This window comes from Macaca thibetana, chromosome 16 (genome assembly GCF_024542745.1).
Source record: "Macaca thibetana thibetana isolate TM-01 chromosome 16, ASM2454274v1, whole genome shotgun sequence".
In the NCBI taxonomy this organism is placed as follows: Eukaryota; Metazoa; Chordata; class Mammalia; order Primates; family Cercopithecidae; genus Macaca; species Macaca thibetana.
Window position 1 is genome coordinate 35,181,904 of NC_065593.1, and position 25,021 is coordinate 35,206,924.

Consider the following 25,021-nt stretch of genomic DNA (forward strand, 5'->3'; position numbering starts at 1 on the left):
CACTTGAACCCGGGGAAAAAAAAAAAAGACAGTGGAATCTTTTCAGTAATCAATCCCAAACAAGAATAAGAAAACAGGCCGGGGGCGGTGGCTCAAGCCTGTAATCCCAGCACTTTGGGAGGCCGAGACGGGCGGATCACGAGGTCAGGAGATCGAGACCATCCTGGCTAACACAGTGAAACCCCGTCTCTACTAAAAAGTACAAAAAACTAGCCGGGCGAGGTGGCGGGCGCCTGTAGTCCCAGCTACTCGGGAGGCTGAGGCAGGAGAATGGCGTAAACCCGGGAGGCGGAGCTTGCAGTGAGCTGAGATCCGGCCACTGCACTCCAGCCTGCGCCACAGAGCGAGACTCCGTCTCAAAAAAAAAAAAAAAAAAAAAAAAGAATAAGAAAACAAACACACACATAATCCATCAGTAATACTAGAAGACATGTGGAATCTCACACCTGAAAAGATAGAGTGGGGATAAAGCAATGGTCCATGATGTAGCAGAGTGGGGTAAGATCAAACCTAAGTGCCTGCAAAGGGGAGTACACAAAAGAAGTTGAATCTATCTACAGAACCCCAGTAAAGCAAGGTTCAACATTAGAGGTAAAACTAGAAGAAAGGGAAAAAATTAGACGAATTAGAGACTATAGAAGGCCGAAGGTGGAGGGCTAAAAACAGGGAGATCATCTGCAACTCTGTATAAGGAACAGACAGACCAAAAACACTCCCATCTCCACACTAAGTCGAAGAACTAACCCTAGGAGAGGTAAATTCTCCGAGACAAAAAAGAGTGAAAGATTAGATCCACAGAGTAAAGTGCTAATGTAAAAACTCGAGTTTGGTGAAAGCCCACGTGTTGAGAGGTAAGATCTCCATCTTCTCTCACTCAGCTCCAGAATGCTTTTTCCAGGCAAAAGAACGGTGGGTCTTTCTTAGCACCAACTGATCCTCCCCAGAAAAAAGATCTACAGACAGTACGTATTTATTTATTTATTTATTTGAAATTGAGTTTCGCTCTTGTTGTCCACGCTGGAGTGCAACGGTGCGATCTCCGCTCACTGCAACCTCTGCCTCCCAGGCTCAAGCGATTCTCCTGCCTCAGCACCCCCAAACCAGATGGCCAGGCTGGTTTTGAAGTCCTGACCTCAGGTGATCAACCTGCCTCAGCCTCCCAAAGTGCTGGGATTACAGGCGTGAGCCACGGCACCCAGCCCTACAGACACTATTATTTGAAGTTCTTGATCAAGTGCCAGCTAACCACTTGACTACCCTGCAGAGAAGCTTACACACACAGAACTTCTGATCAGCTTTTCAGAGTTCTACTCTGAAACATGAATAACTGGGCCAGGCACAGTGGATGGATTATTGAGGCCTAGGCGGACAGATCACTTGAGGTCAGGAGTTTGAGATAAGGCCGACAACATGATGAAACCCTGTCACTACTAAAAATGCAAAAATTAGCCAGGCATGGTGGCGCATGCCTGTAATCCCAGCTACTTGGGTGGCTGAGGCACAAGAATCGCTTGAACCCAGGAGGTGGAGATTGTAGTGAGCCAAGACTGTGTCACCACTACACTCCAGCCTAGACGACAGAGCAAGACTCCATCTCAAAAAAAGAAGAAAGAATAATCAATGAATGACACCAGACATCTAAAGAAGGCCTCTAACATGGAACAAAGTGACTAAAACTGACTAAATCAAAGTCAAAGAAAACAGAACTCAAAAAAGAACATGCATAAAACAAAATAATATTTCAAATAATTATAATTAAAACTGAGGCAGGCCAGGTGTGGTGGCTCACACCTGCAATCTCAGCACTTTGGGAGGCCGAGGCGGATGGATCGCCTGAGGTCAGGAGTTCAAGACCAGTCTGGCCAACATGGTGAAAACCCATATCTGCTAAAAATACAAAAATTAGCTGGGTGTGGTAGAAGGCGCCTGTAATCCCAGCTACTCAGGAGGCTGAGGCAGGAGAATTGCTTGAACCCAGGAGGCAGGGGTTGCAGTGAGCCAAGATTGCACCACTGCACTCAAAATTGTGCAAGAGTGAGACTCTGTCTCAAAAAAGGTATTAAAATTAAAATTAAAAAAATAATAAAACTCTCAGAGGGATAAAAGAAGATATTATACTCATAAAACAGGTTGCTATAAAACAAAAACAATACAAAGAATTCTGGAGAATCACAAATACAACAGCTTTAAAAAAATTTAGTAGAATGGCTGGGCATGGTGGCTCACACCTATAATCCCAGCACTTTGGGAGGCCAAGGCGGGCGGATCACCTAAGTCGGGAGTTTGTGACCAGCCTGACCAACATGGAGGAACCCTGTCTCTACTAAAAATACAAAATTAGCCGGGCGTGGTGGCGCATGCCTGTAATCCCAGCTACTCAGGAGGCTGAGGCAGGAGAATTGCTTGAACCCGGGAGGCGGAGGTTGCGATGAGCCAAGATAGGGCCATTGCACTCCAGCCTGGGCAACAAGAGCAAAACTTCTCAAAAACTTCTCAAAAAAAAAATTCAGTAGAAGAAAGTAAACAACAAGACAAAGAAATGGAAATGTGGAAAAGATAAGAAAAATCAGATGATCAGTTAAGGAGATCCAACATCCAACTAATTGCAATTCCAAGAAGAGAAGACAGTGGGAAGGAAATTATCAAATAAATCACCTAAGAAAATTTCCTAGAACTGAAAGACTAAAGCTTTAAAATTAAAAGAATAAAAATAGGCTGGGCACAGTGGCACACACCTGTAATCCCAACACTTTGGGAGCCAAAACAGAACAACTACTTGAGGCCAGGAGTTCCAGGTCAGCCTGGGAAACACAGGAAGACCTTGTCTCTATGAAACATTTTAAAAATGAACTGGGCATGGTGGCATGCGTCTGTAGTCCTGGCTACTCAGAAGTTGTGGCAGAAGGATTGCTTGAGCCCAGGAGTTACAGGTTACAGTGAGGTATGATCACACCACCTCACTCCAGCCTAGGAAACAGAGTGAGACTCTGTCTCTTAAAAATAAAAAAATTAATTTAATTAATAGGCCGCGCACAGTGGGTCACACCTGTAATTCAATCCCAGCACTTTGGGTGGCCGAGGCAGGTGGATCACTTGAGCCCAGGAGTTCAACACAGGCAGGTGCGTGCCTGTGGTCCCAGCTACTCAGGAGACTGAGGTGGGAGGATAGCTTGAGCCCAGGAGTTTGAGGTTGCACTTAGCTATGATTGGATCACTGCACTCCTGCCTAGGTGACAGGGCGAGACCCTATCAAAAACTAAATAAAAATAATAAAGTCAAAGCAAGACACATCACTATAAAAACTTAGATCAGAAATAAAGAGAAAATCTTCAATATTTCCACAGAAAAATAGGCCATGCATAAAGGATTGGGAATCAGAATGCCAAAGCACTTCAACAGAAACTCTCGAGTACAGAAGAAAATTGAGCAAAATTCTAAGTGAAAATAATTTTCAACTCTAATAACATAATCAAGTAAATATAAACATAAAGAAATCTCAAATATACAATATGGATATATTTTTATTATAAATGTATCTTTATGTACCTTTATGTACCTTTTCTGAGGGAGCCACTAGGAGAGTGTCACCAAAACAAGGGCATAAACTAAGAAAAAGGAAAAGCTATGGGATCCAGGAAACAAAAGATTCAACACTGAAGGAGCCAAGAGGATTCCAGGGATTGTGGTGAAGAAAGAGTCCAGTCATAACAGTTGTGACTAAAGAGCTACTACTCCAGATGGGAGCAGGCGGATAGAAAGTTCCTAAGATATGCCTCTGGGAAATAAATGGAACTGATAGATTATCTTATAAGTCTGATCAAAGAACAGTAGACTGAAAGGCATTTTACAAAATTGTTGTAAGGTATCAGAGGACAATAGTAGATTCAAAGAAAGCAAAACAAAATGAGAGGATGAGATAAAGGAGGGTGAAGTAAACAAGATTAATATCCTTAACTCTCATAAAAGAAAGTTAATACAGCCAGGAGCGGTGGCTCACCCTGTAATCCCAACACTTTGGGAGGCCGAGGCAGGCCAATCCCCTGAGGTCAGGAGTTTGACACCAGCATGGCCAACATGGCGAAACCGCATCTCTACTAAAAATACAAAAATTAGCCAGGTGTGGTGGTGGGTGCCTGTAATCCCAGCCACTCAAGAAGCTGAAGCAGGAGAATCACTTTAACCCGGGAGGTGGAGGTTGCAGTGAGTTGAGATCACGCCACTGCACTCCAGCCTGGGCAACAGAGTGAGGCTCTGTCTCTAAAAAAACAAAAAATTTGAAAACTGCTGAATTAAAAAGATAGCAGTTGGCCGGACGTGGTGGCTCATGCCTGTAATCCCAGCACTTTGGGAGGCGGAGGCGGGCAGATCACCTTAGGTCGGGAGTTCGAAACCAGCCTGACCAACATGGAGAAAACCCATGGAGAAACCGCGTCTCTACTAAAAATGCAAAATTAACTGGGCATGGTGGCACATGCCTGTAATCCCACCTCCTAGGGAGACTGAGGCAGGAGAATCGCTTGCACCTGGGAGGCAGAGGTTGCGGTGAGCCGCGATCGCGCCATTGCACTCCAGCCTGAGCAACAAGAGCGAAACTCCGTTTCAAAAAAAAAAAAAAAAAGATAGGCCGGGCGCGGTGGCCCACACCTGTAATCTCAGCACTTTGGGAGGCCGAGATGGGCGGATCACGAGGTCAGGAGATCGAGACCATCCTGGCTAACATGGTGAAACCCCGTCTCTACTAAAAATACAAAAAATTAGCCGGGTGAGGTGGCGGGCGCCTGTAGTCCCAGCTACTTGGGAGGCTGAGGCAGGAGAATGGCGTGAACCTGGGAGGCGGAGCTTGCAGTGAGCCGAGATCCTGCCGCTACACTCCAGCCTGGATGACAGAGCGAGACTCTGTCTCAAAAAAAAAAAAAAAAAAAAAAAAAAAAAAAAATAGCAGTAGGCCAGGCGCAGTGGCTCACGCCTGTAATCCCAGCAGTTTGGGAGGCTGAGACAGGTACATCACCTGAGGTCAGGAGTTCGCGACCAGCCTGGCCAGTATGGTGAAATCCCGTCTATACTAAAAATACAAAAATTAGCCAGGCATGGTGGTAGGCGCCTGTAATCCTAGCTACTAGGGAGGCTGGGGCAGGAGAATCACTTGAATCTGGGAGGCAGAGGTTGCAGTGAGCTGAGATTGCACCACTGCACTCCAGCCTGGACAACAGAGTGAGAGTTCATCTCAAAAAAAAAAAAAAAAAAAAAAAAAAAAAAAAAAACAGAAAGAGAAATAGCAGTATATACTTATTACTTAGAAATGAGACCAGAAACAGCAAAGTTACCTCAACAACTAATTGCAAGAGCTCTCTTTTCCACCCTCAACAAGCAGAAATAAAAATAGGAATAACAGTAATGAAACATACCTCACATTCTAAAAGGTATTGCAACTGTGTTAGAAATACATTTTTTGCTGGGTGCGGTGGCTCATGCCTGTAATCCCAGCACTTTGGGAGGCCAAGGCAGGCAGATCACCTGAGGTCAGGAGATCAAGATCATCCTGGCCAATATGGTGAAATCCCATTTCTACCAAAAATAGAAAAAAGTAGCTGGGCGTGGCGGTGTGTGCCTGTAGTCCCAGCTACTTGGGAGGCTGAGGCAGGAGAATTACTTGAACGTGGGAGATGGAGGTTGCAGTGAGCCGAGATCGCGCCACCGCACTCCAGCCTGGGCGACAGAGCACGACTCCATCTCAAAAAAAAAGAAATACATTTTTTCTGTAAGACACTGGGTCTTGCCACATTGCTCAGGGTACCCTTGAACTCCTAGTTCAAGCAATCCTCCTGCCTCAGTCACCCAAGTATCCAGGTATGCATCACTGTACCTGGCCTGAGATACATTTTTTTGACTGCAAATTTTAGGCTAAAATGTTACAACAATTAAAAATATGAGGTGATTGCTTCTTGGCCTTTTGGCTAAGATCCAGTGTAAGAATATGGTGTGAGAGGACTAAAAAGGGGGAGTGGAAATCACCTTTTTAAGCACCTTCATGGCAAATATTTTCCCAGTATTTGCTCCTGTTACTTTTCGTACTTGAAAAACCTGGATTAAAAAAAAGTGTGCGTTATTCAAAGGCAAACTATGTCAGGCATACTCCCTTAATTCCTAGTTATAAGAAACATATGCCACAGCAGTTTACATTATAAAAACTACATGCAAAAATGATCAGCTAAAAGAACAGACCACATTAACGATCATGACTTTCCTGTTTGTCCTGCTGCCATCTGGTGGTAATGTTGGACAATGACCATCTAATAATAAACACTGTTACTTCGTATTAATATATAAAATCCTACTTAGAACAAGCTATAACAGTGTTCACAGAAGCATAATGCCACCTTAAAAATTATAAAATATTTCATAAATTTCTTTCAAGGTTGCCACTGCCTTTGCTTCACATAAAACTATTTAAAAATAGTTGACAGGAAATTACTGTTTACCTATTACTTAATATAGCTTGTACTTATACTTGGTCCTCTGAATCTATAGGTTCAGCAGCCGCGGATTCAACCAACCTCAGAATGAAAATATTTGGGGGGAAAAACAATAAACAATACAAATAATAAAAAATAATATAAATATGGCCAGGTGCGGCGGCTCACACCTGTAATCCCAGCACTTTGGGAGGCCGACTCAGCGGATCACCTGAGGTCAGGAGTTCAAGACCAGCCTGGCCAACATGGCAAAACTTCGTCTCTACCAAAAATATAAAAATTAGCTGGATGTAGTGGTGCACGCCTGTAATCCCAGCTACTCAGGAGACTGAGGCAGGAGAATCACTTGAATCTGGAAGGCAGAGGTTGCAGTGAGCTGAGATCGCGCCACTGCACTCCAGCCTATGGGAAAGAGTGAGACTCCGTCTCAAAAATCATAAAAAAGAAAATAAAAAACCAAGTATATGGGAGGATGCGTGTAGCTTATATGCAAATACTGTGCCATTTTATATAAGGCACTTGAGCATTGGCAGATTTCATTATCTGCAAAGGTCTTGGAATCAGCCCCCCTTATCCCTCCCCCATACTGAAAGACAACTATAAACATTTTCATGCAACACCTAAAGTATGTGAGATTCAAAGTGCATGTGTTGCACATTCAGGATGATTAGAAATTAGAATGTGTTCTTAAGCATAAGAATAGACTACAAATGTCTGCTTTGCAAAAATTAACACTACACAATAGCAAAAATAGTTCTTAAAACTTAATCCTAACCAAGTTGTTATCTAAATTATTTTGATAAGAGAATAGTTTGGTAAAAATTTTCGTGGGCAGAACTCATAAAAGTGATGTCTTAAGTTATAAAGCCTTGGGCAAAACTGTGAAACTAAATAGTTTTCTTCAGTTTTCTTCCCCCTTTTTATATTCCTTCAGCTTCCTCAATTCTATTGCTCCAGATAACCAGCTGAGACTAAGGTCTCAGTAACAGATAACAACTTAGAGTGCCATGTCTCTTGTAAGCAAGGAGGAGTTTATTTTTAAAGAGGATACCATTTAACCAAAGTAAAGAATGAACCCTCTAATAATAGACTTTGCCTGGTATAGCTGCCTACTTATTTATTCCACAAATATTGACTGAGTACCTATTATGTGCCAGGCTTTTACATGTGTGGTGGTATGAAGGGAAGGGAAAACTGAACTTCTGTACATCCCTCAAACATACCAGCTAAGTGGTCATGATCATATCCTTTGCTGACAGCTGACAAAGATTGAAGATGACTGCTGGAACCAGGGCATAAAAATCAATCTATTCAAGACAGACAACAGCTCTCATTTCAAAAATATTGCCTACCTTTCCATAGCCCCCTTTACCAAGTACCCGAAGTAGCTCAAAACATTCTGGTCTGATTTTTTCTGGCCCTCTGTTCACACTAGTTTCTGAGATTTCAAATTTCTCACAATGTTCCATGCCACTGGGAAGAAAAGCAAAACCAAAAATAAATTTGCAAAAAGTTAAATTACTTTCAGCATATAGTCAAGAAAAAGGAGAAAAAGAAATGTAATATAATTAAGTAAAAGGAAAAAAGTACATGACAGCAAATTATCTGTGCTCTAAACAAACAGAACAGCAGGTCAAGATGAGGGTGGCCCGATAATTATTTACCTCCTTGTTCACAGAATGTGAATCAATTATTTACTTATTTTATAAATGTTTATTTTATGTACAAAGAGGTATTGTACAAAGAGGTATGTACAAAGAGGTTTTTCACTGGGTAGGTGCCTTGGATAATCCATTCAAGGAAGATCGCTTACTCCAACTTAATGAAACCTATGTCCTTTGTGTACTGATGGAAACACTGGCGGAACATATTGTGGCCGTATTTCTGGATCAGACCTTGCTGGTTTGAGCAGATGCAACAAGAGCAAGAACCCTGACTCAATTTTCACGGGTGACTCCAATACAGCTGCTGGTGACCCATCTTGCTCTTAGGAGTGCAACGATGTAAAAGAAGACAATTATTTATTTTCATAAGCATCAAGCACCCCAAAACTAAGGTAAATTAGAACAAGTTTATTAAATTGACAAAGAAAAAAAGTCTTCTAGTTATTCAAATTTACTTCATTCAAAATATCTATGAAATTAGGTATTATCCAATCTCATTTGGCAATGTCAGCAGAAAATCTGGGATCTTTCCAAAACTACCCAATTAGTTCACATCATGGTACAAAATTTCTTCTCTATATCTTTTTTTTTAAGTTATTAGCTTAATTTCAAGAATCCAACAGGCGTGGTAGCTTAATCCCAGCACTTTGGGAGGCTGAGGTGGGCGGACCACTTGAGGTCTGGAGTTCAAGACCAGCCTGGCCAACATGGTAAAACCCTGTCTTCACTAAAAATACAAAAATTCCAGCCTGGCCAACATGGGGAAATCCTGTCTCTATTAAAAATACAAAAATTAGCTGGGCGTCGTGGCAGGAACCTATAATCCCAGCTACTCGGGAGGCTGGGGGACAAGAGCGAGACTTTGTCTCAAAATAAAAAAAAAAAAATTAGCCAGGTGTGGTGGTGCACACCTGTAGTCCCAGCTACTTGGCATGCTGAGGCAGGACAATTGCTTGAACCCAGGAGGCGGAGGTTGCGGTGAGCCAAGATCATGCCACTGTGCTCCAGCCTGGGTGACAGAGGGAGACTCCCTCTCCAAAAAAATTAAAATATAGAATCCAAAAGGGGTAGCAATTGTCTCTGTCATTTAAATGTACATGAGTGATCTATCTTCTCACTCTTCTCCTACACCAAGGCTTTTTACTTGAGTGTACGATACAGAGCAGATTAATCACCATACTCACCTAATGGAGCTTGTCTAAAATGACTTAAGATTACATGAATTTCATTTTTGTTGTCGTTGAGACTGAGTCTCGCTCTGTCGCCCAGCTAATTTTTGAATTTTAAGAAGAGACAGGGTTTCGCCGTGTTGGCCAGGCTGGTCTCGAACTCCTGACCTCAAATGACCCGCCCACCTCGGCCTCCCCAAGTGCTGGGATTACAGGTGTGAGTCACTGTGCCCAGCTGGATTGCATGAATTTCTGTTTGAATGACTGTATGAATTTCTGTTTGTATATTAAAGCAAAACAAAGCATTTGACTTTTTGAGGCATTTCTACAAATTTTTCTGTAAGAGAAGATTAAAACTGTGGCTCTCTATATTAAACTAACAACTCAGATTCATATTCAGTACTCTGAATCTGAATTAATATCTTTTCCTCAAAATTCATATATAATCTCAAAACTCTGATAGATTACAATATCGATCAGAGTTTGGTGCCAAATTCAATACATCAAGTTGATAAATATGACTACATATTTAAGAACAGGTTACTGGAATCACTTGATTGCTATGAAATAGAACTGATAAAACCTACTTGTAAGAAAGACAACACAATGAACATCTCTTCATATAAACTTACAGTTCATATGGTCCAACTCCCCCATGGTCCATGCTTTCATTTAACTGACCCTGAAAAATATGTTAAATTTCAGAAATAATCTCATAAACATAAAGTTTAAAGGTTTAATTCTTTGTTTCATAACTGAAAGAGAATGAATGAAATAAACCAGTCTAAAAATTCTCTTATACTTCAACAACAGGCAAATATGGTGATGAATAAATATAGTACACAAACAACATTGTGTGAATTTCACTCTCAATTATTTTACAAATAGAGATGAGGTCTTTCTCCGTTGCCCAAATTGGAATGCAGTCAGTAGCTATTAAGGGGTATGATCATAGCATACCAGAGCCTTAAACTCAAGTGATTCTTCTGCCTCAGTGTTCCAAGTAGCTGGGACTACAGGCACCCGTCTTTTTCTTTTTTTCTTTCCTTTTTTGAGATGGAGTCTCACTCTCTCACCCAGACTGGAGTGCAACAGTGCCATCTCGGCTCACTGCAACCTCTGCCTCCCAGGTTCCAGTGTTTCTCCCACCTTGGCCTCCCGAGTAGCTGGGAGTACAGGCATGTACCACCACGCCTGGCTAATTTTTTTTTTTTTTTTTTTTTTTTTTGAGATGGAGTCTTGCTCTGTCGCCCAGGCTGGAGTGCAGTGGCGCAATCTTGACTCACTGCAACCTCCACCTCCCGGGTTCAAGCAATTCCCCTGTCTCAGCCTCCCAAGTAGCTGGGATTACAGGTGCCCGCCACCACACCCGGCTAATTTTTTGTATTTTTAGTAGAGACAGGGTTTCACCATGTTGGCCAGGCTGGTCTCAAACTCCCAACCTCAGGTGATCCGCCCTCCTCGGCCTACCAAAGTGCTGGGATTACAGGTGTGGGCCACCACGCCCGGCCCCAGCTTTTGCTTTTAATTTTATATGACAGGCCAGGTGTGGTGGCTCACGCCTGTAATCCCAGCACTTTGGGAGGCCGACGGGGTCAGGAGTTCGAGACCAGCCTGGCCTATATGGGGAAATCCCGTCTCTACTAAAAATACAAAAAGTAGCCAGGTGTGGTGGCACATGCCTGTAGTTCCAGCTACTTGGGAGGCTGAGGCAGGAGAATTGCTTGAACCCAGAAGGCAGAGGTTGCAGTGAGCCAAGATTGCACCACTGCACTCCAGCCTGGGCGACAGAGCAAGACTCCATCTCAAAAAAACAAAAAACAAACAAACAAAAACAAAAGCTGGGTGCGGTGGCTCATGCCTGTCACCCCAGCACTCTGGGAGGCCAAGGCGGGCAGATCGCCTGAGGTTGAGGGTTCGAGACCAGCCTGACCAACATGAAGAAATCCCATCTCTACTAAAAAAATACAAAATTAGTCGGGCGTGGTGGCCCATGCCTGCAATGCCAGCTACTCGGGAGGGTGAGGCGGGAGACTCGCTTTAACCCGGAAGGCAGAGATGGCAGTGAGCCGAGATCGCGCCATTGTACTCCAGTCTGGGCAACAAGAGCAAAACTGTCTCAAAAAAAAAAAAAATTCTTTTACATGACAACTAAACTATAGAGGCTACTCATCACTAATCAAAAAATAAAACCAAGTGGATTATCCATCAAAATGTACATTTTATCTATTTGATTTATCTATTTGAAAATGTGTATTTTTGGCCGGGTGCAGTGGCTCACGCCTGTAATCCCAGCACTTTGGGAGGCCGAGGAAGGTGGATCACCTGAGGTCAGAAGTTTGAGACCATCCTGGCCAACAAGGTGAAACCCCATCTCTACCAAAAATACAAAAATTAGCTGGGCATGGTGGTGGGTGCCTGTAGTCCCAGCTACTGGGGAGGCTGAGGCAGGAGAATTGCTTGAATACGGGAAGCAAAGGTTGCAGTGAGCAGAGACTGCGCCACTGCACTCCAGCCTGAGTGACAGAGTGAGACTCTGCACCCCCCCCCCAAAAAAGGAAAAAATATATGTATTTTGTGTATTAAGAAATTAAAGGCACTACATTCTGAGTATGACTTAACAAATCAAATGATTTACACACAGTGCTATTTTGATGTGCTTTTAACACACAGAGTAACATAATGCTATAAACTAAGCCTATGGTACCCACAACTAGTCCAGGGTATCTAGTGTAAAATGCAGCCAATCAAGACAAAATAATTAAGCAACACTGTCAAACAGTTAGAAGTCATGCTGGCCACACATTTAATCTGACCATAGAATAAATGGGTGCAAAATTTAAATAACCTTCTATATACTAGCAATGAACAACCCCAAAATGAAATGAAGATAACAATTCCATTCATAATACCATCACTAAGAAGTAGCTTAGAAAAAAATTTATGGCAGGTACAGTGGCATAAATACGTCCGGAGGCCAAGGCAGGAGGATTACTTGGAGTTCAAGACCAGCCTGGCCAACCTAGTAAGATCTTGCCTCCACAAAAAAGTTTTTAAAAATTAGCTGAACGTGGTGGCACATGCCTGTAGTCCCAGCTACTTAGAAGACTGAGGTGGCAGGATTACATGAGTCCAGGAGGTCATAGCTACAATGTGCCATGATTGTGCCACTGTATTCCAGCCTGGGCAACAGAGTGAGATTGTCTCAAAAAAAAAAAAAAAAAAAAATCAACCAAAGTGTAAGACTTATATACTGAAAACAATGAAAACATAAAACATTGCTGAATAAAATTAAAGACAACCTAAATAAATGGAAAGGCATTCCATGTTTATGGATCAGAAGATTTAACATTGTTAAGATGGCAATACTAACCAAATTGGTCACAGATTCAACTGAATCCTATCAAAACCCCAGGTTCCTTTCTTGCAGAAATCGAAAAGCTGATCCTAAAATTCATATAGAAATGCAAGGGACAGTTGGGCATAGTGGCTCATACCTATAATCCCAGCACTTTGGGAGTCTTAGGCGGGCGGATCACGAGGTCAGGAGATCGAGACCATCCTGGCCAACATGGTGAAACCCTGTCTCTACTAAAAATACAAAAGAGTAGCCGGGCGTGGCGGCAGGCGCCTGTAGTCCCAGCTACTCGGGAGGCTGAGGCAGGAGAATGGTGTGAGCCCAGGAGGCGGAGCTTACAGTGAGCCGAGATTACGCCACTGCACTTCAGCCTGGGCGACAGAGCAAGACTCCGTCTCAAAAAAAAGAAAAAAAAGAAAAAGAAAAAGAAAGAAATGCAAGTGACCAGATGGGAAAGGTGGTTCACGTCTATAATCCCAGCACTTTGGGGGGGGCCAAAGAACATGGATCACCTGAGGTCAGGAGTTTGAAACCAGCTTGGCCAACACAGCGAAACCCTGTCTCTACTAAAAATACAAAAATTAGCCAGGTGCGGTGGAGGGCGCCTGTAATCTCAGCTACTCAGGAGGTTGAGGCAGAAGAATTGCTTGAACCCGTGAAGCAGAGGTTGCAGTGAGCGAGATCATTCCATTGCACTCCAGCCCAGGTGACAGAGTGAGACTCCATCTCAAAAAACAAAAAGAAAGAAAGGAAGAAATGCAAGGGACCCAGGCCAGGTGTGGTGGCTCACACCTGTAATCCTAGCACTTTAGGAGGCTGAGATAGGTGGATCACTCGAGGTCAGGAGTTCAAGACCAGTCTGGCTAATATGGTGAAACCCCATGTCTACTAAAAATACAAAAATTAGCCAAAGTGGTGATACATGCTTGTAATCCCAGCTAATCAGGACTGAGGAGAAGAATGGCTTGAACCCAGGAGACGGAGGTTGCAGTGAGCTGAGATCGTGCCACTGCACACTCCAGCCTGGGCAACGAAGCTAGACTTTGTCTCAAAAAAAAAAAAAAAAGAAAGAAATGCAAGGGACCCAAAATAACTGATACAATCTTGAAAAAACAAAGTTGGAGAACTGAAACTTCCCCATTTCAAAACATGTTACAAAGCTACAGCCATCAAGACAGTGTGGTAGTGGCATAAAGAAAGACATATAGATCAAGAGAACAGAACTGAGAGTCTAGAAATAAACTCTTATATTTATATTGTCAACTAATTTTTGATAAAACTTCCAAAAATATTCATTAGGCAAGAGGTAATCTTTCAATAAATGTGTTGGAACAACTGGATATCACATACAATTCAAATAATGATGCTAGGACAACTGGGTATCTATATGCTACTTCATACTATACACAAAAATTAACTCAAAATGGAGCAAAGACCTAAATACAGGAGCTAAGACTATAAAACTCGAGCTGAGTGTGGTGTTGCGTGCCTGTAGTCCCAGCTATCAAGGAGGCTGAGGCAGGATGAACACCTGAGCCCGGGAGTTCCACTCCAGCCTGGGCAACATAGCGAGACCTCCGCCTCCAAAAAAAAATCCTCTCAAGGGCCAGGCGCAGTGGCTCACACCTATAATCCCAACACTTTGGGAGGCTGAGGTGGGTGGATCACCTGAGGTCAGGAGTTCAAGACCATTCAGACCAATGTGGTGAAACCCCGTCTCTACTAAAAACGCAAAACATTAGCCGGGCATTGTGGCCGGAGCCTGTAATCCCAGCTACTCAGGAGGCTGAGGCAGGAGAATTGCTTGAACCCAGGAGGCGGAGGTTGTAGTGAGCTGAGATCGTGCCATCGCACTCCAGCCTGGGCAACAAGAACAAAATTCCATCTCAAAAAAAAAAAAAATCCTTCCAAAACTTAACAAGAAAATAAAATTATTGGCCGGGCGCGGTGGCTCAAGCCTGTAATTCCAGCACTTTGGGAGGCCGAGACGGGCGGATCATGAGGTCAGGAGATCGAGACCATCCTGGCTAAAAAATGGTGAAACCCCATCTCTACTAAAAAATACAAAAAACTAGCCGGGCGCGGTGGCGGGCGCCTGTAGTCCCAGCTACTCGGGAGGCTGAGGCAGGAGAATGGCCTAAACCTGGGAGGCGGAGCTTGCAGTGAGCTGAGATCCGGCCACTGCACTCCAGCCTGGGCGACAGAGCGAGACTCCGTCTCAAAAAAAAAAAAAAAAAAAAAGAAAAGAAAATTATTAGAAGAAGCATAGGAGGGGCCGGGCGCGGTGGCTCACACCTATAATACCAGCACTTTGGGAGGCTGAGGTGGGCGGATCATGAGGTCAGGAGATCGAGACCATCTTGGCTAACATGGTGAAACCCCGTCTCTACTAAAAATACAAAAAATTAGCCGGGAGTGGTGGCAGGCGCCTGTAGTCCCAGCTACTTGGGAGGCTGAGGCAGGAGAATGGCGTGAACCCGGGAGGCGGAGCTTGCAGTGAATCGAGATTGTGCCACTGCACTCCAGCCTGGATGACAGAGCGAGACTCTGTCTCAAAAAAAAAAAAAAAAAAAGAAAAGAAAAGAAGAGGAAGAAGCAGCAGCATAGGAGGGAGTAAATCTTCATGATCCTGGGGAAAGCAATAATGTATGAAAGTTTCTTACATACATTACCCAAAGCACAAACAATTTAAAAAATCAATAAACTGATTTACTGAAAATGTAAAACCTTTGCATGTCAAAAGACACCAACACCATCAAGAAAGCTAAAAGAGACTGAGCACAGCGGCTCACGCTTGTAATTCCAACACTTTGGGAGGCTGAGGTGGGCATATCACTTGAGCTCAGGAGTTTGAGACCAGCCTGGGCAACATGGTGAAACCTGGTCTCTACAAAATTAGCCAGGCATAGTGGCGCACAACTGTAGTCCCAGCTACTCAGGAGGATGAGATGGGAGGACTGCTTGAGTCCAAGAGGTCAAGGCTGCAGTGAGCCAAAATTGCGTCACTCCTGCCTGGGTGACAGACTGAGACCCTGTCTCAAAAAAGAAAATAAAAACCATAGAATAAGAGTATGTAAAGAATGTGGGCCGGGCGCGGTGGCTCAAGCCTGTAATCCCAGCACTTTGGGAGGCCGAGACGGGTGGATCACGAGGTCAGGAGATCGAGACCATCCTGGCTAACCCAGTGAAACCCCGTCTCTACTAAAAAATACAAAAAACTAGCCGGGTGAGGTGGTGAGCGCCTGTAGTCCCAGCTACTCGGGAGGCTGAGGCAGGAGAATGGCGTAAACCCGGGAGGCGGAGCTTGCAGTGAGCTGAGATCCGGCCACTGCACTCCAGCCTGGGCGACAGAGCAAGACTCCACCTCAAAAAAATAAAAAAATAAAAAGAATGTGGCCAGGCGCAGTGACTCACGCCTGTAATCCCAGCACTTTGGGAGGCCGAGACGGACAGATCACAAGGTCAGGGGTTCGAGATCAGCCTGGCCAACATAGTGAAACCCCATCGCTACTAAAAATACAAAAATGAGCCGGACATGGTGGTGAGCGCGTGTAGTCCCAGCTACTCGGGAGGCTGAGGCAGGAGAATTGCTTGAAACTGGGAGGTGGAGGTTGCAGTGAGCTGAGATCGCAACACTGCACTCCAGACTGGGCAACAGAGTGAGACTCCATCTCAAAAAAAAACAAAAAACAAAAAAAAAACACCAGGTGCAGCGGCTCACATCTGTAATCCCAGCATTTTGGGAGGCCAAGGCAGGCAGATAATTTGAGGTCAGGAATTTGACACCAGCCTGGCCAAAATGGCAAAACCCAATCTCTACCTAAAACTATAAAAATTAGCTGGGCGTGGTGGTGGGCACCTGTAATCCCAGCTACTAGGGAGGCTGAGGCAGGAGAATTGCTTGAACCCAGGAGGCAGAGTTTGCAGTGAGCAGAGATGGCACCACAGCACTCCAGCCTGGGCAATAGAGCGGACTCCGTCTCAAAAAACAAAAATGATATATAAAGAATTACTCTGGGCTGGGCACAGTGACTCACGCCTGTAATCCCAACACTTTGGGAGGCCGAGGAGGGCAGATCATGAGGTCAGGAGTTCGAGACCAGCCTGGCTAACACAGGGAAACCCCGTCTCTACTAATACAAAAAATTAGCCAGGCGTGGTGGCGGGTGCCTATAGTCCCAGCTACTCAGGAGGCTGAAGCGGGAGAATCACTTGAACCTGGGAGGTGGAGGTTGCAGTGAGCTGAGATCATGCCACTGCACTCCAGCCTGGGCAGCAAAATGAGACTCCATCTCAAAAAAAAAAAAAAAGAATTACTCCAACTCAATAATAAAAAGATAAATAGGCCAGACGCAGTGGGTCACACCTGTAATCCCAGCACTTTGGGAAGCCCAGGTGGAACACTGCTTGAGGCCAGGAGTTCGAGACCAGAACTTCAAAGTGAGATCTCATCTCTAAAATAAATAAATATATATACATAAATAAAATATATAAAGAAAAAGATGACACACCCAATTTTTGAAAAATGAGCTAGGATCTGAATAGGTATTTCTCCAAAGAAAATATACAAATGAACAATAAGCAAATGAAAAGATGTTCAACATCATTAGTTGTTAGGGAAATGCAAATCAAAACCACACTAAGAAACTACTTCATACCCACTAGGATAACAATAGATAATAAAGAAGAAAAGTAAGTTGGGGAATGATGTAGAGAAACTGGAACCCGCATACAGTGCTAGTGAGAATGTAAAATGGTGCAACCATGTCGGAAAAGTTAGTCTCCTAAAAAATTAAACATAGACTTACTACTGTATGACCTAACAAATCTACTCCAACATATCTACTCAAAAGAAATGAAAAGTATATGCTCCACAAAGATCTGGGCACAAATGTTCATAATTTTTTTTTTTTTTTTTTTGAAACAAGGTGTCACTGTATCACCCAGGCTGGAGTGCAGTGGTGCGATCACGGCTCACTGCAGCCTCAACCTCCTGGGCTCAGGTGATCCTCCCACTTCAGCCTCCCAAACAGCTGGGACTACAAGTGCATACCACCATGCTCAGCTCATCTTTTTTTTTTTTTTTTTGAGACGGAGTCTCGTTCTGTCGCCCAGGCTGAAGTGCAGTGGTGCTATCTCAGGTCACTGAAACCTCCGCCTCCTGGGTTCAAGCAATTCTCTGCCTCAGCCTCCTAAGTAGCTGGGATTACAGGGACCCACCACCATGCCCAGCTAATTTTTGTATTTTTAGTAGAGACGGGGTTTAAGCATCTTGGCCAGGCTGGTCTTAAATTCCTGACTTCATGATCCACCCAGCTCGGCCTCCCAAAGTGCTGGGATTACAGGCCACCGTGCCCAGCCTCAGCTCATTTTTTGTAGAGAATAGGTTTCGTCATGTTACCAGGATGGTCAGGAACTCCTGGACTCCAGAGATCCACTGGCCTCAGCCTCCCAAAGTGCTGGGATTATAGGCACGAGCCCCACACTCAGCCTTCTAAAAGCTTTTTTCAGCAGGCGAGGTGGCTCATGCCTATAATCCCAACACTTTGGGAGGCAGAGGCAGAAGAACTGCTTGAGGCCAGGAGTTTAAAACCTACCTGGGGCTGGGCATGGTGGCTCACGCCTGTAATCCCAGCACTTTGGGAGGCCAAGGCAGGCAGATCACGAGGTCAGGAGTACGAGACCAGCCTGGCCAACGCGGTGAAACTCCGTCTCTACTAAAAATCCAAAAAATAGTTGGGCATGGTGGTGCGCGCCTATAGTCCCAGCTCGGGAGGCTGAGGCAGAAGAATCGCTTGGACCCAGGAGGTGGAGGTTGCATTGAGCCGAGATCATGCCACTGCACTCCAATCTGGGCGACAGAGCAAGACTCCATCTCCAAAAACAAACAAACAAACAACCTGGACAAAATCACGAGACCCCCAACTCTGCAACAAATCAAAAACTAGCTGGCAATGGTAGCACATGCCTGTGGTCCCAGCTACATGAGAGACTGAGGCAGGAGAATTACTTCAGCCCAGGAGGGCAAAGCTGCAGCGAGCTGTTTCACGCCACTGCACTAGAGCATGGGCAACAGAGCGAGATCCTATCTCCAAAAAAAAAAAAAAGAAACAAAAAGTGCTTAATTCACAATTCAAGTGAACATCTGAATAACTCAAATGAACATCAACTGGTGAATGGATAAACAAAATGCATTGTAGCCATACAATGGAATAACTATTTGGCCCTAAAAAGAAATGAAGTACTGATACATGTTACAACATAGATGATCTTCAAAAACATTATGTTAAGTGAAAGAAGCATCTGGGTGCTGTGGCTCACGCCTGTAATCCCAGCACTTTGGGAGGCCGAGGCAGGCAGATCACATGAGGTCAGGAGTTTCAGATCAGCCTGGCTAACACGGCAAAACCCCATCTCTACTAAAAATACAAAAATTAGCCAGGTGTGGTGGCGCACGCCTGTAGTTCCAGCTACTCAGGAGGGTGAGGCAGGAGAATTACTTGAACCCGGGAGGCAGAGGTAGCAGTGAGCAGACATCACACTACTGCACTCCAGCGTAGGTGAAGAGTGAGACTCTGTCTCAAAAAAAAAAAAAAAAAAAAAAAGGAAGGCCACCAAATATAAAAGGTCATACACTATGTGATTCCATTTTTCCATTTGTATGGAATGTCCAGAAAAAGCTTTTTTTTTTTTTTAGAGACAGGGTCTCATTCTGTTGCCCAGGTTTTGAAGTGCAGTGGCAGGATCACCACAAACTCAACCTTGGAGACTCAAGCGATCATCTAACCTCAGCCTTCCAAGTAGCTGAGGCTACAGGCACGCACCAAGCTGGATAATTTTTTTCTATTTTTCATAGAGACGGGGTCTCACTATGTTGCCCAGGCTGGTCTCAAGTGATCCTCCTGCCATGGCCTCCCAAATTGTTGGGATCACAGGTATGAGCCACCATACTGGGCCTGGAAAAGCCAAATCTATAGAGATGAGAAATAGATTAGTTAGTTGGCTGGGGCTGAGGGTGAGAATCAGAAATAACAAAATAGGCCAAAAGTTTTTTTTTTTTTCCTCCAGAGACAGAGTCTTGTTATGTTGCCCAGGCTGATTTCAAATTCCTAGGCTCATGGGATCCATCTGCCTTGGCCTCCCAAAGTGCTGGGATTACAGGCGTGAGCCACCACGCCCGGCCCCAAAATTCCTTTAGAGGGTGGTAAAATGTTTTTTTTTTTTAAAGATGGGGTCTCAGCCGGGCGTGGTGGCTCACGCCCGTAATCCCAGCACTTTGGGAGGCCGAGGTGGGCAGATCACGAGGTCAGAAGATTGAGACCATCCTGCCTAACACGGTGAAACCTCGTCTCTACTAAAAATAGAAAAAAATTAGTCAGGCGTGGTAGCAGGCGCCTGTAGTCCCAGCTATGAGGCAGGAGAATGCGTGAACCCGGGAGGTGGAGCTTGCAATGAGCTGAGATAGTGCCACTGCACTCCAGCCTGGGTGACAGAGTGAGACTCTGTCTCAAAAAAAAAAAAAAAAAAGACAGGGTCTGACTCTCTCGCCCAGGCTGGAGTGCAGTGGCGCAATCTCGGCTCACGGGAACCTCCGCCTCCCGGGTTCAAACGATTCTCCTGCCTAAGTCTCCCAAGTAGCTAGGATTATAGGCATGCACCACCACGTCTGGGTATTTTTGTATTATTAGTAGAGACGGGATTTCACCCTGTTGGCCAGGCTGGTCTCGAACTCCCAACCTCAGGTGATCCATCTGCCTTGGCCTCCCAAAGTGCTGGGATTACAGGCCTGAGCCACTGTGCCCGGCCGAGTGGTAAAAATTTCTAAAACCTAATCGTGGTGAGGGTTGCAAAACTCTGTAAATATACTCAAAGTCACTGAATTGTAGAAACAAAGAATAAAAAACTTGGCAGCAGAATTTCAGTTATTGACGTTACAATATATAGCTTTAAAATGAATCTAACCTGATTATGAACTCTCAGTTTACACGAAAGGATACCAACTAATTGAAAATAGAATCTAGGCCAGGTGCGTGGCTCACGCCTGTAATCCCAACACATTGGGGCTGAGGCGGGCGGATCACCTGAGGTCGGGAGTTCGAGATCAGCCTGGCCAACATGGAGAAACCCCGTCTCTACTAAAAATACAAAGATTAGCTGGGCCTGGTGGTGGGCACCCGTAATCCCAGCTACTTGGGAAGCTGAGGCAGGAGAATCGCTTGAATCCAGGAGGCGGAGGCTGCAGTGAGCCGAGTTCGCGCCACCGCACTCCCGGCTGGGTGACAAAAGTGAGACTCCATCTCAAGAAAAGAAAATAGACTCTAAAAAATTACAAGTCTTGGCCGGGCGCGGTGGCTCACGCCTGTAATCCCAGCACTTTGGGAGGCCGAGGCGGGCGGATCACAAGGTCAGGAGATCGAGACCATGGTGAAACTCCGTCTCTACTAAAAATAGAAAAAATTAGCCAGGCGCAGTGGCGGGCGCCTGTAGTCCCAGCTACTCGGGAGGCTGAGGCAGGAGAATGGCGTGAACCCGGGAGGCGGAGCTTGCAGTGAGCCGAGATTGCGCCACTGCACTCCAGCCTGGGCGACAGAGCGAGACTCCGTCTCAAAAAAAAAAAAAAAAAATTACAAGTCTTTAAGCAACCATGTCCAAATTTTAGAGTAATTAAGATATTAAAGTGAATAATCTTTCTTCAAAACTACCAGTACACAGCCAACATACACAACAAAAACAGATGTGTGTGTGTGTGTGTGTGTGTGTGTGTGTGTGTGTGTGTGTGTGTGTGTGTTTAGCAACTAGATTTCTGTCACCCAGGCTGGAGTGCTGTGGTAGGATCACAGCTCATTGCATCCTCAAACTCCTGGGCTCAAGTGATCATCTCTTCTCAGCCTCTGGAGTCACTAGGGCCAGGTGTGTGCTACTATGCCCACTATTTATTTTTTTAATTTTTTGTACAGATGGGGTCTTGTTTTGTTGGCCAGCTTGGTCTCAAACTCTTGGCCTCAAATGATCCTTCCACCTTAGCTTCCCAAAGTTCTGGGACTACAGGCATGAGCCATCATACCCAGCCAAAAATTGATAGTATTCTTATAGAATAAATGTTCAAATGCCCCCAAAACACAAACTTTTAGTCATAACTCACTCACGGTGTGAACAAATCACAATAACATGTAATACTAGCAATGTACATTTCATGATTATACACAGGCAAAGAGATGGGGCAGTATCAAGAGGAATAAAACCAATTCTCACCATTTTAACCGAATACAGTTTCTTTTGTGTGTGGGATATGGGGGTGGTCATGGTTAAAGGTTTTTTTGTCTTTGTTGCCCTATATAATCACCTAGGATGGCTTCACTTTTATGACAAAAGACTAACTTCTTTCAGATGTGATAAACCTGGTATGACATAATTGTTTTTTCTTTAATGTTAGTTTTATTTAATTCTAAATTAAAGACTACAGAGTAGTTAAGACTGAACCATGATTTTGAAGCCACCTCACAAGACATGCCCTGTAGCTATGTTTCATTTCCTGAGCTGGCCAGACCTGTAATGCTGGCACCTGCATATTGTGCTAGTAACTTTTACCATTACCGTCTAGGACAGAAGCACTTGAGGCACAAGTCTTTTCTGCTACTCAGTATTACCTTTAGAAATCTCACACAAGAAGTGTCAGCTAACATTACGTAATACATACTGACAACTCTCTTTCACAGGAAACTCTTTACTCCTTTTTTTTTTTCTTGAGATGAAGTCTCGCTCTTGTCCCCCAGGCTGGAGTGCAATGGCACGATCTTGGCTCACTGCAACCTCCGCCTCCTGGGTTCAAGCGATTCTCCTGCCTCAGCCTCCCAAGTAGCTGGGATTACAGGTGCCTGACACCAGGCCTGGCTGATTTTTTTTATTTTTAATAGAGACGGGGTTTTCACCATGTTGGCCAGGCTGGTCTCAAACTCCTGACCTCAGGTGATCTACCTGCCTCGGCCTCCCAAATGGCCAGGAAACTCTTTACTCCTAATTTTTTTCTGCTGCCTTAAGCTTTAAGGGCCTATCCAATGTCTTTGCTGTGTTCATTAGGATTGACAAGATTCAGTAACTTAGAGGAAATGGAAGAAAGGGTAGAACTTTGCCTAAACTCTTGGGTTATTTAAAAAATAGTTGCTGTGGCCAGGCACAGTGGCTCACACCTACAATCCCAGCACTTTGGGAGGCCGAGGCGGGTGTATCACCTGAGGCCAGGAGTTCGAGACCAGCCTGGCCAACATGGTGAAACCCTGTCTCTACCAAAAAATACAAAAAATTAGCTGGGTATCATGGCGGGCACCTGTAATCCCAGCTACTCGGGAGGCTGAGGCAGGAGAATCGCTTGAATTCGGGAAGTGGAGGCTGCAGTGAGCCAAGATTGTGCCATTGCACTCTAGCCTGGGCGAACAGAACAAGAAGACTCCGTCTCAAAACAAACAAAAAAAAGAGAATAAACCCATTCTGGAAATTCTATCAGTTCAACTAATGAAGATACAAAGCACCTTCCTATCCAGTTTTCTCCCATGCCCTGCTCCAAAGCCACTGTCACAGAGAACCAACGTAACTGATAAGAGTATGGTACATGGTATACATAATGAAAGTAATCTCATATTTGCTTACTTCAAATATGAGATTATTTCAAATTCTGAATTACAGTACAAAGTGAGAATTTTTTAAATTGCATTACAGTTTTCTACTACTCTTAATGCTACAGAGAGCAGAGAAGATTCCAATATTTTTGCAATCTAATTAAATTCTCTGAAGGAAAACTTCTCCTTAGTTTCAATTCACTACCCCAAATGATATCATCAACAGTGAAACAAAAAAACAAACAAAAAAGACACCCTTCCCCCAAAAACTCCCCTCTTACCAATAGGCTTTGATTATATTCCTCTGAGATATTTAAACAGAATCTTTTTTTTTTTTTTTCTGAGATGGAGTCTCACTCTGTCACCCAGGCTGGAGTGCAGTGGTGTGATCTCGGCTCACTGCAACCTCCACCTCCCGGGTTCAAGAGATTCTCCTGTCTCAGCCTCCTGAGTAGCTGGGACTAGAGGTGTGCACCACCATGACCAGCTAATTTTTGTATTTTTAGTAGAGACTGAGTTTCACCATATTGGTGAGGCTGGTCTCCAGCTCCTGACCTTGTGATCCACTTGCCTCGGCCTCCCAAAGTGCTGGGATTACAGGCGTGAGCCACTGAGCCCAGCCTTAAACACGATCTTTTTTAAGTTAGGTAGCAGATATTCAACTTTGTCCATAAATGTATCAGTTTAGTCTCCTCATCTTTTAATCTCTGATGAATTAAATAAACTATGTAAATACCTATATTTACTAATGCATAGTCACTCTGTAATGTACCTTGAAAGGCACACCTCTCTAAATGGGATCAATTATTTTTTAAAAAAATACACACTATGATACTACAGTTGTAAAACTACAGCACCTCTAGTTTAACTGCAATTATTAAGTCTCTAGGCATATGAGGGTAAATCTGAATGATTGGTTCCTTAGCAATAACAAGACAAGCTGTATTTCTGTGAACTAGCTAATGGCTTAATACACCAGGATATTTTGAGAGTACTGTACTTTATGTACTTATTTCATGTAACCCTCATGTTACAGAAAATGTCTGAGATTAAGGAATTTACTCCAGATCACAGAGTGAGTATGGCCAAAGGAATCTGAATTCACTTTTGACATACCACAAAGAGGAACTTTATAAACATGACTAGTAAATGCAGTGAAGAACCCGTGCAATGAAGCTTGCTGAATTGAGTCAGAAGACACTACCACTGTGCAATCTTTGGCTATCATCTGGCCCATGCCTCAGCTTCCTTACTATAAAATGAAGAAGACTACTCTGATATGCACCAATGGTTAAAAACTTTGTGTAATAAATAAAGGCTATAAATTCACAAATAGAACTATTAGAAGATTTTCTAGGCCGTGCGCGGTGGCTCAAGCCTGTAATCCCAGCACTTTGGGAGGCCGAGACGGGTGGATCACGAGGTCAGGAGATCGAGACCAGCCTGGCTAACACGGTGAAACCCCATCTCTACTAAAAAAATACAAAAAACTAGCCGGGCGAGGTGGCGGGCGCCTGTGGTCCCAGCTACTCGGGAGGCTGAGGCAGGAGAATGGTGTGGACCCGGGAGGCGGAGCTTGCAGTGAGCTGAGATCCGGCCACTGCACTCCAGCCTGGGCGACAGAGCAAGACTCTGTCTCAAAAAAAAAAAAAAAAAAAAAAAAAAAAGAAGATTTTCTAAGAATCTAAACTTCTCTCATTTTCCAGAATTTTTTTTTTTTTTAAATTTCAGGGTAATCTGGATG

General features: G+C 44.2%; 3 protein-coding genes and 1 pseudogene across 11 annotated transcripts in view; 2 read left to right on the plus strand and 2 right to left on the minus strand.

Moving 5' to 3' along the window:
• Positions 1–25,021, plus strand: part of PTRH2 (peptidyl-tRNA hydrolase 2) — a 1,137,200-nt gene that overhangs the window by 908,808 nt on the left and 203,371 nt on the right. The gene's annotated exons all lie outside the window — the stretch shown is intronic.
• SKA2 (spindle and kinetochore associated complex subunit 2) overlaps positions 1–25,021 on the plus strand; it is a 976,874-nt gene that overhangs the window by 168,858 nt on the left and 782,995 nt on the right. The window lies entirely within an intron of this gene.
• RPS6KB1 (ribosomal protein S6 kinase B1) overlaps positions 1–25,021 on the minus strand; it is a 99,956-nt gene that overhangs the window by 31,039 nt on the left and 43,896 nt on the right. For both annotated transcript variants that reach the window (XM_050764702.1, XM_050764703.1), the window contains 3 exons: positions 9,939–9,988; positions 7,826–7,946; positions 6,013–6,081 (listed from right to left, as the gene is read on the minus strand). In XM_050764702.1, coding sequence (XP_050620659.1) covers positions 6,013–6,081; positions 7,826–7,946; positions 9,939–9,988 — 240 coding nt within the window. The remainder of the gene's footprint in view (positions 1–6,012; positions 6,082–7,825; positions 7,947–9,938; positions 9,989–25,021) is intronic.
• Positions 7,953–9,925, minus strand: LOC126939436 (40S ribosomal protein S29-like; annotated as a pseudogene).